The sequence below is a fragment of the Pezoporus wallicus genome, unplaced genomic scaffold, assembly GCF_028554395.1.
Source record: "Pezoporus wallicus isolate ANWC-B61680 ecotype Strahan unplaced genomic scaffold, APGP_CSIRO_Pwel_v1 contig_7237, whole genome shotgun sequence".
Classification (NCBI taxonomy): Eukaryota; Metazoa; Chordata; class Aves; order Psittaciformes; family Psittacidae; genus Pezoporus; species Pezoporus wallicus.
The window spans coordinates 1097054-1111220 of NW_026635802.1; the positions used below are offsets into that span (position 1 = coordinate 1097054).

At 38.2% G+C, this 14167-nt stretch overlaps 1 protein-coding gene across 4 annotated transcripts in view; it reads left to right on the forward strand.

Moving 5' to 3' along the window:
• Nucleotides 1-14167, forward strand: part of LOC130593274 (sodium channel protein type 5 subunit alpha-like) — a 215577-nt gene that overhangs the window by 49774 nt on the left and 151636 nt on the right. For 3 of the 4 annotated variants that reach the window (XM_057398303.1, XM_057398304.1, XM_057398305.1), the window contains exons 5-7: nucleotides 1466-1594; nucleotides 5829-5920; nucleotides 13677-13907. In XM_057398303.1, the coding sequence (XP_057254286.1) occupies nucleotides 1466-1594; nucleotides 5829-5920; nucleotides 13677-13907 (452 nt within the window). Of the gene's footprint in view, nucleotides 1-1465; nucleotides 1595-5594; nucleotides 5687-5828; nucleotides 5921-13676; nucleotides 13908-14167 lie in introns of all 4 variants that reach the window. The other variant, XM_057398302.1, reaches the window with a different exon arrangement.

The window sequence follows — 14167 nt, forward strand, 5'->3', positions numbered from 1 at the left end:
TGTTGCACAAAACCTGTCCTATGAAACTCCATTTTAACATGAAGCATACTGAGGTTTTATAACATGTGTAACTAACTCTGCTGTGTGACATGGTGTCTGGAGAGCAAGGGATTTGCCACTATCCTGTATGTGTGCCCTGTTGCAGATCAGCAGAATACAGCTGAGAGAAAATATTTGCATTTTATGCATAATGAAGTTCTTCCTTAGAATACCACCTTTAATTGCTTACACCTTTTTTTATTTTATTTTTTTTTTTACTTTTTTTTACCAAACAGGAATCCCAGCTGCCATATTTTTTTGTGTGTGGTGGCACCATTATATCTGCTATGTTTAGGGACTGAACAGAAAGCTCAAGATAGCATTTCCAGTGAAAGCCCCTAACATCATGACTGCCTTTGTGTTTTATGGGATTTTAGGTGTGTCTTTGTGGTGTTTTTAATAGGCTTTCGTATCATCTACATCTTCATTTGTAGAAAAGGTGTAGGGAATGCCAATGGTGGATCCTAAACATTTATTATTTTTATTGAGGTGCGTCCTTGAATACTTAGTCTCATTGGGCTACATGACTCAAGAAGAAACATTAAAAAAAGAGAGATGTTTTATGCCCTGAAGTACATCTCTGATGGTAGGTAGATCCCTGGGTGAATAGAGATCTGAATGTTGTAAGTCAGATATATTATTGTCCTCCACAGAGAATTTGGTAAATTTCATTACAAGTATCATCTTTATTACAAAAGGTAAGATGTATGTTCTATCCAAGATCATCACAGGCGGCTGTTGTTAATAAACAGCTTGTCTTACTATGGGAAAAAAACACCCCTGTGTCTCTTTTACTGTCAAGCAGGTCAAAATTATTATATATAGTATTCAGGTGGGAGTTATTTTACTCTTTCTCAGTGAGGGAATTCTGTTGTTTAATTCTGAGGGATGGTGTGATTTACCATACGTAGCGAACAGGGAAGTTGCAAGAAGAATACCCTTTTTTAGCTAATAAAACTAAGTGGGGACATTTTTTTAACCTGCTGTCCTTCAAAGTGTCCTGTGCAGGAAGAGATGGGAGGTATGAATGGAACAACCAGGCTCCTTCAAATTAGAGAAGCAACAAGCAATGAGGCATAATCCATTCCTCTTTCACTGGTGATTGCAGAGTTTCAAAAGTCCTGTAGCACAGCTTAACAGAGTATTCATGCTTGACTTAATGAGAGAGGATTCATCAAGGTACACCATTTGGTGAAAGCTGTCTTCATTCTATGGTTGTCAGGAGTGGTTTCCCTTTTCTTACATGTCCCTTGGGCCACACATGAAGCTGCTTGTGTACAGCCTGGTACTGCAGCCATGACTTGCATGAGCAACACCAAGAGAGGAATGTCTCATGTGAGCAGGATCGAGCTGAGTGTGCCTCTGCTTTTCCTGCCATCTACTGCTTGCTAATGCTCTTGCTTATCTTGGCCACTTTATTTCCCAGGTACACTTTCACTGGTATTTATACTTTTGAGTCACTGATAAAAATATTGGCGAGAGGATTTTGCATGACAGAATTCACCTTCCTTCGAGATCCGTGGAACTGGCTGGATTTCAGTGTTATTGTTATGGCGTAAGTAGCATTCCTTTGTATTTTTCAAGACAGTGATATGCAGTAGGACTTTTAAAGAATTGTCTATTGGTCCTCTTTTTTATCTTTCTCTCAAATTGTACTGACAATGAGAAAATGCTGAAGTGTATTAGGATGGAGAGTTTTTTTCCTGAGTGGTTTCAGAGGAAGAAGTCAGAAGAATTCTCAATTCCGTTCTCTCAATTCACTGAAATGCTTTGGAGAGGTTATATACTCTCTCTGTGCTCCACGGAGAGCTGTTTGTATATCTGTAATAATACTTGCCTATCTAATGCAATTTTGGGAAGCTTTGGACCCCTGAATAGAAAGTATTATAAGTGTGACTGAATACCCATGTATTTAAATCCCCATTTATACTCTATCTATCCAGAACACAACCAAAACTGCTTTTGCTTCCTTCACAAACCCTCCTCACCCTGAAAGTAATTACTATTTTACTGCAATAGAGAATTGATTTAAAAGCCTGTGAAACTTGTATATATCTTGGGAATAGAAATTTGCCCCCCAAACATGATATTCCCCTTCAGATATATACTTCTACCTTGATTATTAGAGTTCACTGAAAACATGTGAGGTTCCGGTGCTTTGAAAGAGCTGTTGGATTTGTGGCATCTAGACAGCTGAAAATACATGGGGGTAGGGAAGCAGTCAGCCAAAGGTAGCAGCAGACCCAAGGTCAGCCCAAGCTCTGGCCAAAGGCAGATGTCTGACGCTGTTGGTATCTCCAGCTGAAAACCAGAAAGCTGAGCTAGAAATGCAGATTTTCTCTATAGCTAAGAGAAAAAAGCATATGAAAAGCATGTGTCATCTTGAAGTAGAATCAGGTTAGATATACCCTGAAAGCTCCATTTCCTAATCATAGAAGGACTTCATTTAGTCTCCCTGTATTTTCTGCTTAATGATACTTACATTCTATTTTGGTTTTAGTTGAGCTCTTGCTGCCATCTTTAAACCTCGTAATCCACAGTGTTAAGTGAGGTGCAAGCCTGTTAGCACTTCCATTTGAGCTGAACTCGTGGGCCAGTTATATTTGAATGGAACCAAAATAGGGAAAAAATATTCAACCCAGCTTAGTTCAAACACCAGTGAGGGCTACTGAAGTTGATAGCGCAACTCAGGTAGGGTGCAGGGATCCAGACCAGTATTCAAGGAGTGCCTCGATGATGCTCTTAGCTAAATGGTTTAGCTTTAGGTAGTCCTGTGAGAAGCCAGGAGTTGGACTCGGTGATCCTTATGGGTCCCTTCCAACTTGAAATAGTCTATGACTCTATGAACATTAGCAGCATTTAGCACAACAGCATGAAGATATGTAAAATGTATGTGGACTTTGTTGGGAAGACTCCCATTTATTTTAGTAGGCTTTGGATCATAGCCAGCTCTGGGCCTGATCCTGGTATCTGTTACTGCATTCCTATGGATTTGGCTGAACTGGCATCTGGTCGCTGTGATAAGCTTTCAAAAAATGCAGCGCAGATGGGGAGGAGTTTTTGGAGGTCAGCACACATTTGGTATTTTTCTCAGCTGAAATTTGCCTAAAGTAGCGCTAAGAGCAATTCTCCTGCAGCATTGAGAGGCAGGACAGAACAACGCAAAGCATCACCAGCCTGCTCTGCTGTACATCAGACAGGTGGTAAAAGCAGGGTGTGATAGTTCATCTGTTTGTGAGTTAGGACGTGGGTTTTTTTGCAGTTCTCTGAATTCAGCACAACATGGAGAGTTTCCATGCGTGGGTTCCTCTATCCTTCAAGGAAGAATGTTTTAGCAGTTGAGGCAGAAAGCAGGAGGGAAAAGGACAAGGGAGCCACAGACTGCAACCTTTGCAATGCTTCTGCTCCATCTCGTCTTCTCAGCTGGGGCGGAGACTGGGGCATCACCCCCAGCTCTGCAGAACTCCTCTGGGAGCATCTCTTTTACTGTCACTGAAATTTGAGTCTGAACAGTCAGTGTGATCTTCACGTGTAAAATGAATCCTCTTTCCAAGTATGCAAGCAGCAGATAGGACAGCGCATTGGACAGTGGACTATTCTGATATGGTTTATCCTTCATATATATCCAATTTGCAAGTAATTTAAAGTAATATTGACCACACAGGTAACTCTGGTATTGTTTTTGCTTGTAACTAGTATTTCTGTGTCTGGAAAAATAGATGGCATGAGGGTTCGAAATGGGAGAGCCTGTTAGAGGGGCCATGAGGTTTAGATGGACTGAGGGTTTTGAGCTAATAGAAAATCTGATTCTTTCACTGATGTGTGTTCCAGTGGAAAGACCGCCACTTGCTTTAGAGTTGCTGCCAAATAACTTCTTGGCTCCTCTTTGGGGCAGAAATGGCACAGATTGGGGTACAGACAGTAGTTTTAAATAGCACACTAGATAGTAAGAGGTGCCACAGGTCTTTAGGGCTTTTCTTCCACCCTGTGCTAGCAGACACAGCCATGGCCCTCTGAGGGTCATGGAAGGGTTCAAGGGAAAGTAGGAAATTATAAAACTGCCCCTGTTTAGATCACTCTTTGCCAGTCAAGTGAGTACTTTCCATTTCAGGCAGCTGTAACTCTGGATTGGGAAGTACCCTGCCAACAGCTTAATGACAATAAGCAATTCCCTGGCTAACAGGAAAATCCAGGATGGGAATTTCAGTTGCTTCTCACTTCCCAATTTGGAGGAACTGGTCTGCTGAAATTTCATCCAAGAAATGGCCAAAATAAATCTTAGAGCTAACTATTGTGAGCAAGCAGCGGTAATATTTGCTTCATATGCTTGTTCCCATATTAATAATGTGTTTTTACAAATCTCTAGTCAGCAAAATTGTATTCCCATGGTATTGCTTCTGCCCAAATAATTTTTTTTCCACCCTTGCATGTTGCATTAGAGTTTGGGAGGGAAACACTTAGTAAACCAGGGGAGGAAACAGGTAAATCTTTGCCCGGACTCTCCTATGAGATTATGAGGAGGAGAAGCAATATTGCTCTTCCAGGCTATAATCTGGATTAGTAGTTATGGAGAGGATGCTTTGTCCTCCCCAGAGGTCTTTGCACAAAACCCACTTAAGCAGGCTTTGTAAAATAACCAGGTGAGTTTTTAACTTCATGTGCAAAAACAAATGCCTCAAAGGTGTGGAATGTATAAATGAAATTTAATGGTAATTTAACAGTGAAATTAAAAAGTCCAAGAGCTGTTTTGTTCAGAGAATACAATGGTGACTGTGCTTTTACTGTATACCAACTCAGAGGAATAAATTCTGTGAAACACTGATAAAACCAAATGCATCCCATAACTGACCCGCCTGGCAGCATTCAACTCAGATGTGTCATGGGTCTTCATGATGACCAAAATAGGCATGGCAGTGAAGAGCTGGGCTTGGTATTTTAATCATAAATAGTTTTTAGTAGGATTGCAATTATATTCATTCAAAATCCATCTTCCTGCAGGCAAAGGGCATGGATTTGATGTACAAAACAAAGTAAATTCTTAAGCATCTCTTGAAACCAACATCTGCTTTAGCACAGAATGCAGCATCTTAGAATAAATAGCCAAGCAGAAACATTTGCACTGATATTTTCAGATGTTGTCCTATATGTAGTTTGCAGAGGATATTATGTGAAAATTACTTGGGTGTTTGAAGATTTTATTTTTTTAGGAGTAGCAAAATAACTCCTAATGTTTCCTATAATGTAAAGAATTTTTTGTTAAGCTACATGATGGTGAAGTTTTTAAAGTATTTATTGCTGAACAGCACAGTAACAAAGTTAACCGAGTAGTTTTAAAGAATTGATGCCTATTAGATAAGTTTAAAAGTTCAAGAAACATTTGAAATAATGTATATTATGAAAAAAACTGGGACAAATGGCATCAAATAACAGCCTGAAAAGTGGATGCGTCTCTCATTCAGCTGCATTTGCTCCCACTTTTTATGATTGCATTCTTCATTCAGACAAGTTTCATACTCTATTGTATAATTCCAAATAACTGTGACTTAATTCTACAGGTATGTAGGAGAATTTGTGAAAGTAGGCAGTGTTTCACCTCTTCGGACTTTCAGGGTATTGAGAGCTTTAAAAACTATTTCAGTAATCCCAGGTAAGAAGCCCTGATCCTTACATTTTGGCTCTCAGCTACAAGTGATTCTTTCTCTGTCTCTCTTTGTCCCTTTGACTGTTGTTGTTTTTTTTTTTTTGCTGGTGTTTTGTCATTGTCTGTGTGTGACTTTCCCTTGTTACAGATACATAACTGAATTTGTGGACCTGGGCAATGTCTCAGCCTTACGAACGTTCAGAGTACTGCGGGCGCTGAAAACAATCTCAGTCATTTCAGGTGAAAATCAGGTTAAACACTCTGGCTGCAGTTAAAGCCTACATGCCATTTCCAGTAGTAAACACAGTAATTACAAATAACCGTAGACGCTGATCAGGAAATGGAGGAATGTAGGGAATGTGACCTGTCAATAGAATACATTTTTCATATGTTTTTCTCATACTATTTTTGTGGGCAGAGGGCATTAGAATGCCTCCAAAATTACAGACCTCACTGTGATGAGTGCTGCTGTGGGAACAGTGGTATACGGTGGCTCATGAATCACACACACAAAGTACTCATTCATGAGCCACATGAAAATTACAATGAAACTCTTCTAAAGTCATCAGGTGCTGATTTTTAAAAATGAAAGTGTAATGACCTTAAAATGCATATTTGTGTTTGAAAGTGCATCAACAGAGGAATCTAAGTCTGTGCTATGAGTTGAGGTTTCAAGACTGCAGGCATAGATAGCCTAATTTGTCATGGTGTTTCTCCATTTGCATGTGATAGAAACACTGTTTAAATTTCAGACCCTTAAAAGATCAGAAAATATTTCATCATTGATTTTAGTAGGTTCAGAATTTCATCGACTCCAATATTCTTACATTTGCAAGGATATGGTTACCTCCCATCAGCAAATAAATCAGTATTTTACCACAGATCTGGTAGATTTTTCATAGCTTTTTATCTAATCTATTACTTTTTCTTAAAAATATTAAATAATATTTACTATTAAGTAATTAATGCAGAGATGAGTCCTCTGAGGACTAACTATATGACAATAATTTCTTGCCAAGCATTATCTATGGACAGGTCTCATTCAGCCCCAGTGTTTAACATCTCCAACCTGCATGACAAGGTAGAGAAGATAGCAAAAAAACCATGCATGGTAGATCCAATCAGTGACTATCCTGAACAGATGTTGGCAATTACATGTCAAAAATATTTAAAACTCCGAGAGACCCGCTCAGATTCTCACACACAGCTCTTTTAAGTTAGGAAGGCTTTTCCAACCCTTATTATTCACATCTACACTGCAATATAAATCTAAACAAATTTGGTGGTGTAAACTTAGTAAAGTTATAGGCACTTGTATTAACACCATCACACACATGGAGTATAAGCTAGAAATGGGAATTCTGGAACTGAGGTGTTCTAGTGCTTACTTCCTCATTCCAACATCAAAGTAACAAAAAATCTGTGAAATTATTGAAAGAGCAAGGTACTTTTCATTGAAAGTGTATGTTTAAATACAGCTTTTAAAGAATATTTTTAAGATGTTAATTCATTAGGTCTGGTATTCCTTGAAATCAGTTTCTGTCTTAATTTTTCATTTCAAGTTTACAAAGAATAATTTATTAACAGAGAAGGCTTTTCTCTAATCGGATTTTCATTGTGAAAGGATTTTTTTTTTCCCTAGGGAAACAGAAGGTTGAGCACAGTTTTACAGATCATGTGGGATAATAATGGCTAATCAGAACAAAAACCAGGGTTTCCCAGTTTCCTTTGCAAGTGATTTGAAGATTAACTTGGAGGGACAGCCATCTCCAGGGGACACCTTTCACTTTCCATCTTGTCTTAAGCTTGAGCTTCTTCAGAGCAGAGCCTGTCAATTTTGCTGAGTTATATATACAGCTATTTATGCTGTCCTGTATCGGAGTTGGAGCTGAACCTTGTTTTATATCAAATGATAAATTTAATCTGTTTTTTATTTAAAAACAAAAAGAGGAGTATTGAAATTCAGAAAAACTTTCTTTAAAAATACACCAAAGCCCTTCAGTGATACCAAACACTGAGTTGTTCCATTTGTTGGCTAATAGAAAAAAAGAAAAAAGTGAGAGGACAATTATTTATTGAGGCAATACATAATAACTCACATTCTTTTTTTTTTTTTTTTTCTTTCTGACTATTTGATTAGTTTTTTGATAACTGCATTTTTAGGTGCTAGTAACTAAATTATTTGCTGACATAACTGCATGAAGATATGCTAATAGAATATCCGGCCTTAGATTTTGTTGTCAAGATTACCTGTGCCCTTAGTGTGTTTAAATTACAGATGTGAAGAGCTACAAATTGGCCCAGAACATCTAGCTGCCTGTAAAACACAACTAAGGCTTGGTTTTAATGCTAACAGATAATTTCAGAGGAGTCAGTTCATTTTTCAGTTAGCCACATATATTCTAAAAGAAGCATTGGCCATGATGCTGAGATTTATTTGGAGATCAGTCTCAGTTTTCAGTACTAATGTAGGCTTATGGTGAGATGAAATATTTTTCCGCAATAGGCTTAAAAAATTAAAAGATGATGAACACTAATATATTTCATGAGATTTTTGGGTTCAACTGCTAGAAAGGGGAGAAGGTTGTTATTCTCGCTTCCTCTTTTGCATCTTAGGTGAAAAAATGCTGAGACGTATTCTCCTTTTCAAATTTCTAAGCTTTTCCTCAATAAAATTGATCATGCTTTTCATCAGGTAGTTGTATTTGCACAAACATACTTGCCCTCAGCATGCTGAGTGAAATTGCTTACCGAAAGTATCAGGCCAACTCCTCCGTGGTGTAAGGCTTCTGTCCAGGAATGCACTTAGAGGCTGGTTTTCAAAGGCATTCTGCTTCACTAGAAATCAATGAGTTTCTCTATTGACTCCAGAGGGAGTCAGTAAAGCTAACAATTAGTGCTTTTAAAAATTTCACTCTACCTTTAATGCTTGGCTTTAAAGTGCGCAAGCAGACACAGGGATGTTTAGGTGACACAGACGCCCAAGGATTCAAAAAGATCTACTCGCAGAATCCATTCCCCTGGCCAAAGGCTGTGTTTAATATACCTCAGACGTGGCATGATATTTATTGCCTGACTTGTTCTAACAAACCTTCAAAGGTGGATATTTTCAGACTTCCTGAGAAGTCTGTTCCAGCACCTCATTGCTTTTGCTGTTAGGTGATTTGCCCTGGGAGGATGGCTTCAGATGGAGATTCAGCAACACAAATATCCTTCATGGATCCCCACAATTTTCCCTTTTCTGTACTAAACACACCCATTTCTTTCTGTTTTCCAGTTGCCCGTGTTACCAAGAGAAAGTAAGCTTTGTACAGTAGCTGGATATCTGTTTACCCAGACTCATTAAAACAAAAAAAGCTTTTCATTTCTTCATATATCACTTATGTTCAGGTGCTTAAAAACAGGTAGCATTTTCTCTATGGGAACATAAAATCTTGAACTCTCAGTGATTTTATTTATTAATTAGCATCTTGCACATTGCCATAGCAACTGGATTAATTTGTTTTCAATCTAGATGGAAACCATGGTCAGCAACAAAACAACCCACTGAAGTAACTCATTTGTCTCCCATTGCCAGCATATCTGAGTCCCCATGTGCTCAGCAGGATCCCTTCCCATGACAATAGAGGGTCTGAATCATAGTTTATCTGCATGTAAATCACCAGTTTTTGATAACTACTAATTGAGGTAATACAAAGTTCTGAGGCACACACTCTTATGCCTCCCCGTTCAAAAGCCTGTAAAATGCAGGCCATCATCATCACCAGGATTTTGTGATACGCATGCATCCAGAGAAACTCCACTGCTCTTTCTGGAGCAGGCATGTACGTCACAGACATCTCACATAAAATGACAGGGTACTGGTGAAAGGTGACCTCATAGAAAATTGGGCCAAGGCACTTTGGGGCCTGATCCAGCTCCCATTTAAGTTAGTGTGAGTCTAAAGGCTATAAATAGCGCTGTGAATGTTATCTGGTACTTTACTGATAGCCAGAACAGGGCTCGGAGCACAAGAATTAAGACTCTGTGGAGGAGATGGACCCTCATTCACTGCTTCAATCTCACTGAAGACCTCCTTCAGAGAGATAAAATGTCATACTTCTCGTGGGTAAATCATTTAAGTATCTATCCCAGAGGTGAGAAATTTGTGTTTTCCTTGGAGACTGACATGACAGTCACATTTCCATGAAAGATGGTCTACAGACATGCTGACAATCATTCAAGTTTGCCAACATGCTAGTAAACCCTTTTCTGCCCCACGTCTCAGTGGCTATTGACAAAAAACATTCACCAAAAGTGAACTCTTCTCTCCCTGCATGCACATGAGTCATGCAAGCATTTGCAAGACGTGTATCCTCAGGAGAAGGAGTAGGCTGAGTGAGGACAATCATGGTGCAAGTCACACTCTTTTTTTTTTTTTTTTTTTTGGTCGTTTTTGCTTTTTCTCCCTGCTTGTTTCCAGACTGTGCATGAAAGTGTCTGATGTTCTGTAGGTGATTGCCAACATCTGGTATGGATGTCATACTGAATTATGCTAATACTTTCTCACATCTCGTAGAAGGAATGGATGGTGTTTTGGGATCTTGCCATTTCTCATTGTTTGGTGTTGCTTGCATTTTCTATGGTCTCTGATTTGCATTTGAAAACTGATTATTTGATTAACCTCTGAATGTGGTAATTTCTACATGCATTAACAGGAATGTTTGGGCCAAATCCTTCTTGCTTTCTGCAGATGTCAGGCTGCCTATACAAACCTCATCCTACTGATTTTGGATCTCGCGGTGTTTTTCATGTCACGCAAGCAGGATTTCGCCCAGAGGTGTGGAAAGTGTTCAGTGATTCAGGAAAAGCCTGTATTGATTACTCCACAGGAAGTAATCTATAGACCCATTGTCATTCACGGGTGTAGATGTTGCTCAGCTTTGGATCAGATCCTCATTTTTTTCTGCATGCTGCCTGGTTTGATGTTTGACTTGCAAAAATTAAGTATATGCCTTTAATGCCCCATAAATGTTATCTTCTATTAAGCTATATTGCAGTGCTCTCATTGGCACTATTTCAAAGGAGGATTATTTATCTAGAAGATTTAACAGTGCTCTAAATTTGAATACATCTAGCATTGCTTTTACAAAACATGGGATTGATTCAGAGAAATGCAGAGCACCTGCAAGAGGTTCTGGGTGTCCTTATTTCCCCTCAGTCCTTCTGTTTGAGGCACAGAGATTTTAAATGAATGGTGATTTAAACACTTTGCTTAGCAGTGAGTTGTGCCAAGCAACTTGAGAGACACTAGTAAATTTTTAGGCAAACTTTGTTTTTAAAGGTTGAGAAAAATCAGTTAGATTGTAAGTATACCACTCACCAGAACGTTTTCTTGGAAAGTTTTAAAAAAAGGTCCAGGAGGCGGAGCACAAGGTATTTTTAAATGGTCTTTAATTACAGCAACTGTATTACTGAAGCATTCTCAAACTGTTCAGAAACCTGTAAGCTATTATAAAATAAAATTTAAAAAAATAATTAGAAAGCCCTATCGTAAAGAAATTATTTGATACCTGCAAGGAATGAACTTGGAAAACTACTAGTATAGGATTGCTATTCTATTTAAAACCCTAGTAAGTAAGCTGGTGAAAGTATGTTTCATGAAATGACCTTGAAATAACAATACTGGGGCCTGATTTTGGAGAAAGGTAGACTTTAGTGGTGATTAGGATTTTGTAAGTCTCGTTTCCTAATATTGTCCCTGTTCACATTAGGACTTCCATTGTCCTTGCCCATGTGAATAAGATTAATTAGTGTGCTTAGACGATACAAATACAGGTTCCAAGCTTGTGTTTGTATTACAAACAAATAAATGTACAGCAGGGATTTCACAGAGGGTACTGCAGTAAAAGAATTTGTGGTTTGGCTTTTTTCCCTTTCTTAAATCTTGATTTTCATTTGGGTTTCACAAGTTTCACCAGCTTCAGTGAAGAAACATCTGTCCATTCAAAGGGCAGACAGTGCTAAGAATCATTAAAAACATCTCAAAATATTAGATAAAACAATAATGCATTTACAAATCAGATTTATTTTTCCCCACCTTGCTACTTGTTTAAGACTTAGCTGTCTTAAAGTTCTAGGAAAGGGTAAGACCCCAGGAATTCCTTCAGAATTGGGCTACAAGTAAAACTACTTTCACTTCAAGTATAAATTTCTAAAGGCTAGATTATCAGAAGAGCTATGCTTTTTCTTTAGGCATCAAAAAGGTAGCCTAATCTACAGATGGACTCAAAAGTTCAAAACTGGCCTTTTTCTCAGTACCTGAATAGAATTGACCTCATTTGTAAAATCCCTTTCTACTAAGAAGTGAAGATCACACAAAAATCCAGCTTTTACCTAGTGTTTGTACTGCAATATTTTTTTGCTTCATATTCAAGTACAGCCAGAAACTCTCTAACCTCCCCCTCTGTACTATGCCACAGACTAGCTTTAAAGTGGCAAACAAAGGATTTAGTGAAGAAAGGGGACTACCCACACCTGATGGGTCAGTCCCATTTGATTAAATGGCAATTTTATAGAGGTTAAATCATTCACAGGTTAACCTAAAGGCAATACTCTGTGGAATATTTTAGGCTGCTGGATTCAGGGACAGCTGGACCTGTTCAGCAGTACATCCTCCTTTACGGAACTATTATTTCCCCTTACTTTAACCACAAAATGTTAAGCAAGACCAAAAACCCATTTTGCCTTCCTAAGAGTCCTCAAGTACATTTTCATAGTATTTTATATTATACAGCATAGCTCAGTCTTTGAGGTTGCCAAAATCTTGGGGTAGAATTCCAGGGAACTGAGATTTAATGTGTATGATCTTATTCAGTGAGCAAATCAATGTGCTTCTGAGTATTGCTCAGGAGAATTCCTCCTGTTTCCTTTTTGCATTTTCTTTTTTCCATTTAACTCAATTTCCCTTACTGCTGTCATAGTGGTGACACTGAGTATCAGAAGCACTGATTGCTACTTACTGACAATTAGATAAAAATAGGAAAGAAAAAGCAAAATTGCTACCATTGTGCAACTGATACTAACGTCCAGCTACAGCACTCATGTTCAAAAGAAGGGTATTTTTTTGAAAAGAGTGGGGTTTGTCATATTCATGTAATATTCAGTCAGCTCAAACAGTGCTTTTCTCCAGGAACACTTCAAGAGCAAGCAATATCTTTTGAGAAAACAGTATCATTATTTATATCCATATATTTGTAAAATAATAAACTGAAGCTAGTGTTACAGGTGAAACACAGGAAAAGCTAATTTGTTTGTAATAAGGTGATTTATCTACACTGGCAGCATATTATAAAGAAATTAACTTGGCCCAGGCATTGTTGGAGCCTCAGGTTGTTTTACTCAAATAGTTTACACTATGTTTATTTTATTGCCCATTTTATTTGTCTTCTTTCTAATCCTAAATTATTGTTGTCTTAAGCAAATGAATTGAAGGCAGAGGAATTGTTCATATTAGGATAGCAAGCTGGATTTGGCACTAAAATATGTAAAATAATCATGGGATAAATAACATTTCCATACCTCTTCGTCTGTTTATATGAGGGATAAAGTTATCAGAATCACCTGAGTGATTTAAAAGTAATTCACATTCTCAAAATTCAAAGGGATTTAGGCTTTGCAGCCTTTCCTGCAGCTCCATGAAAACATAAAAGACATTCCATATTTTCTCTACCCGCGAATATTTTTGTATCTCACTGTTCTTCCATCCAGCTCTTTCCCTCCATTTTTAAATTAGTGTTTGTGTAAGAGTAGTACCAGGATTTTTGTTCAGACAGAACTAGGCCAAACTAAAGCTTCATAGTGATAACCTGTCTCTTGTTTCTGCCATTCAGTTACAAACATGGACTAAAAGCCTTTCCAACTTTCCCTTCCATGGAGATTTTCATCATGAAAAGTAGCTATCTGCTGACATGTATCAGCCTCTCAGTCTATAAACTCTTGGCTTTTATCTCTCCAGGACTGAAGACCATTGTAGGGGCACTTATCCAGTCTGTTAAGAAACTTGCTGATGTGATGATCCTGACCGTTTTCTGCTTGAGTGTCTTTGCCCTCATAGGCCTTCAGCTCTTCATGGGCAACTTGCGACACAAGTGTGTCAGGGACTACACCAAGTTTAACTCCACCAATGGCACATTGTATTTGGATGGTCGGATGTGGAACACCTCAGAGGAATTTCTTAGTGATCCAGGTAAGCTCTTCTTGACTCTGCTGACTGGGTTTTGGTCTTTTAAAAATTATTGTTATTAATTATTTATGATTGTTATTTATTGTTATTATATTGACAAAAATCTACATGTGAATTAGCAAATGCAGCATTGTGTCACTGAGGGGTTTTCATGATGTTGATGTGGTTTCAAAAGATCTAGGTAGCTTTTTCTGATTTCTGTGGTTCCTTCACAGTTCATGCTAAAAGGATTTGTGGTGCTTTCCTATTATACAGCCTCAGGT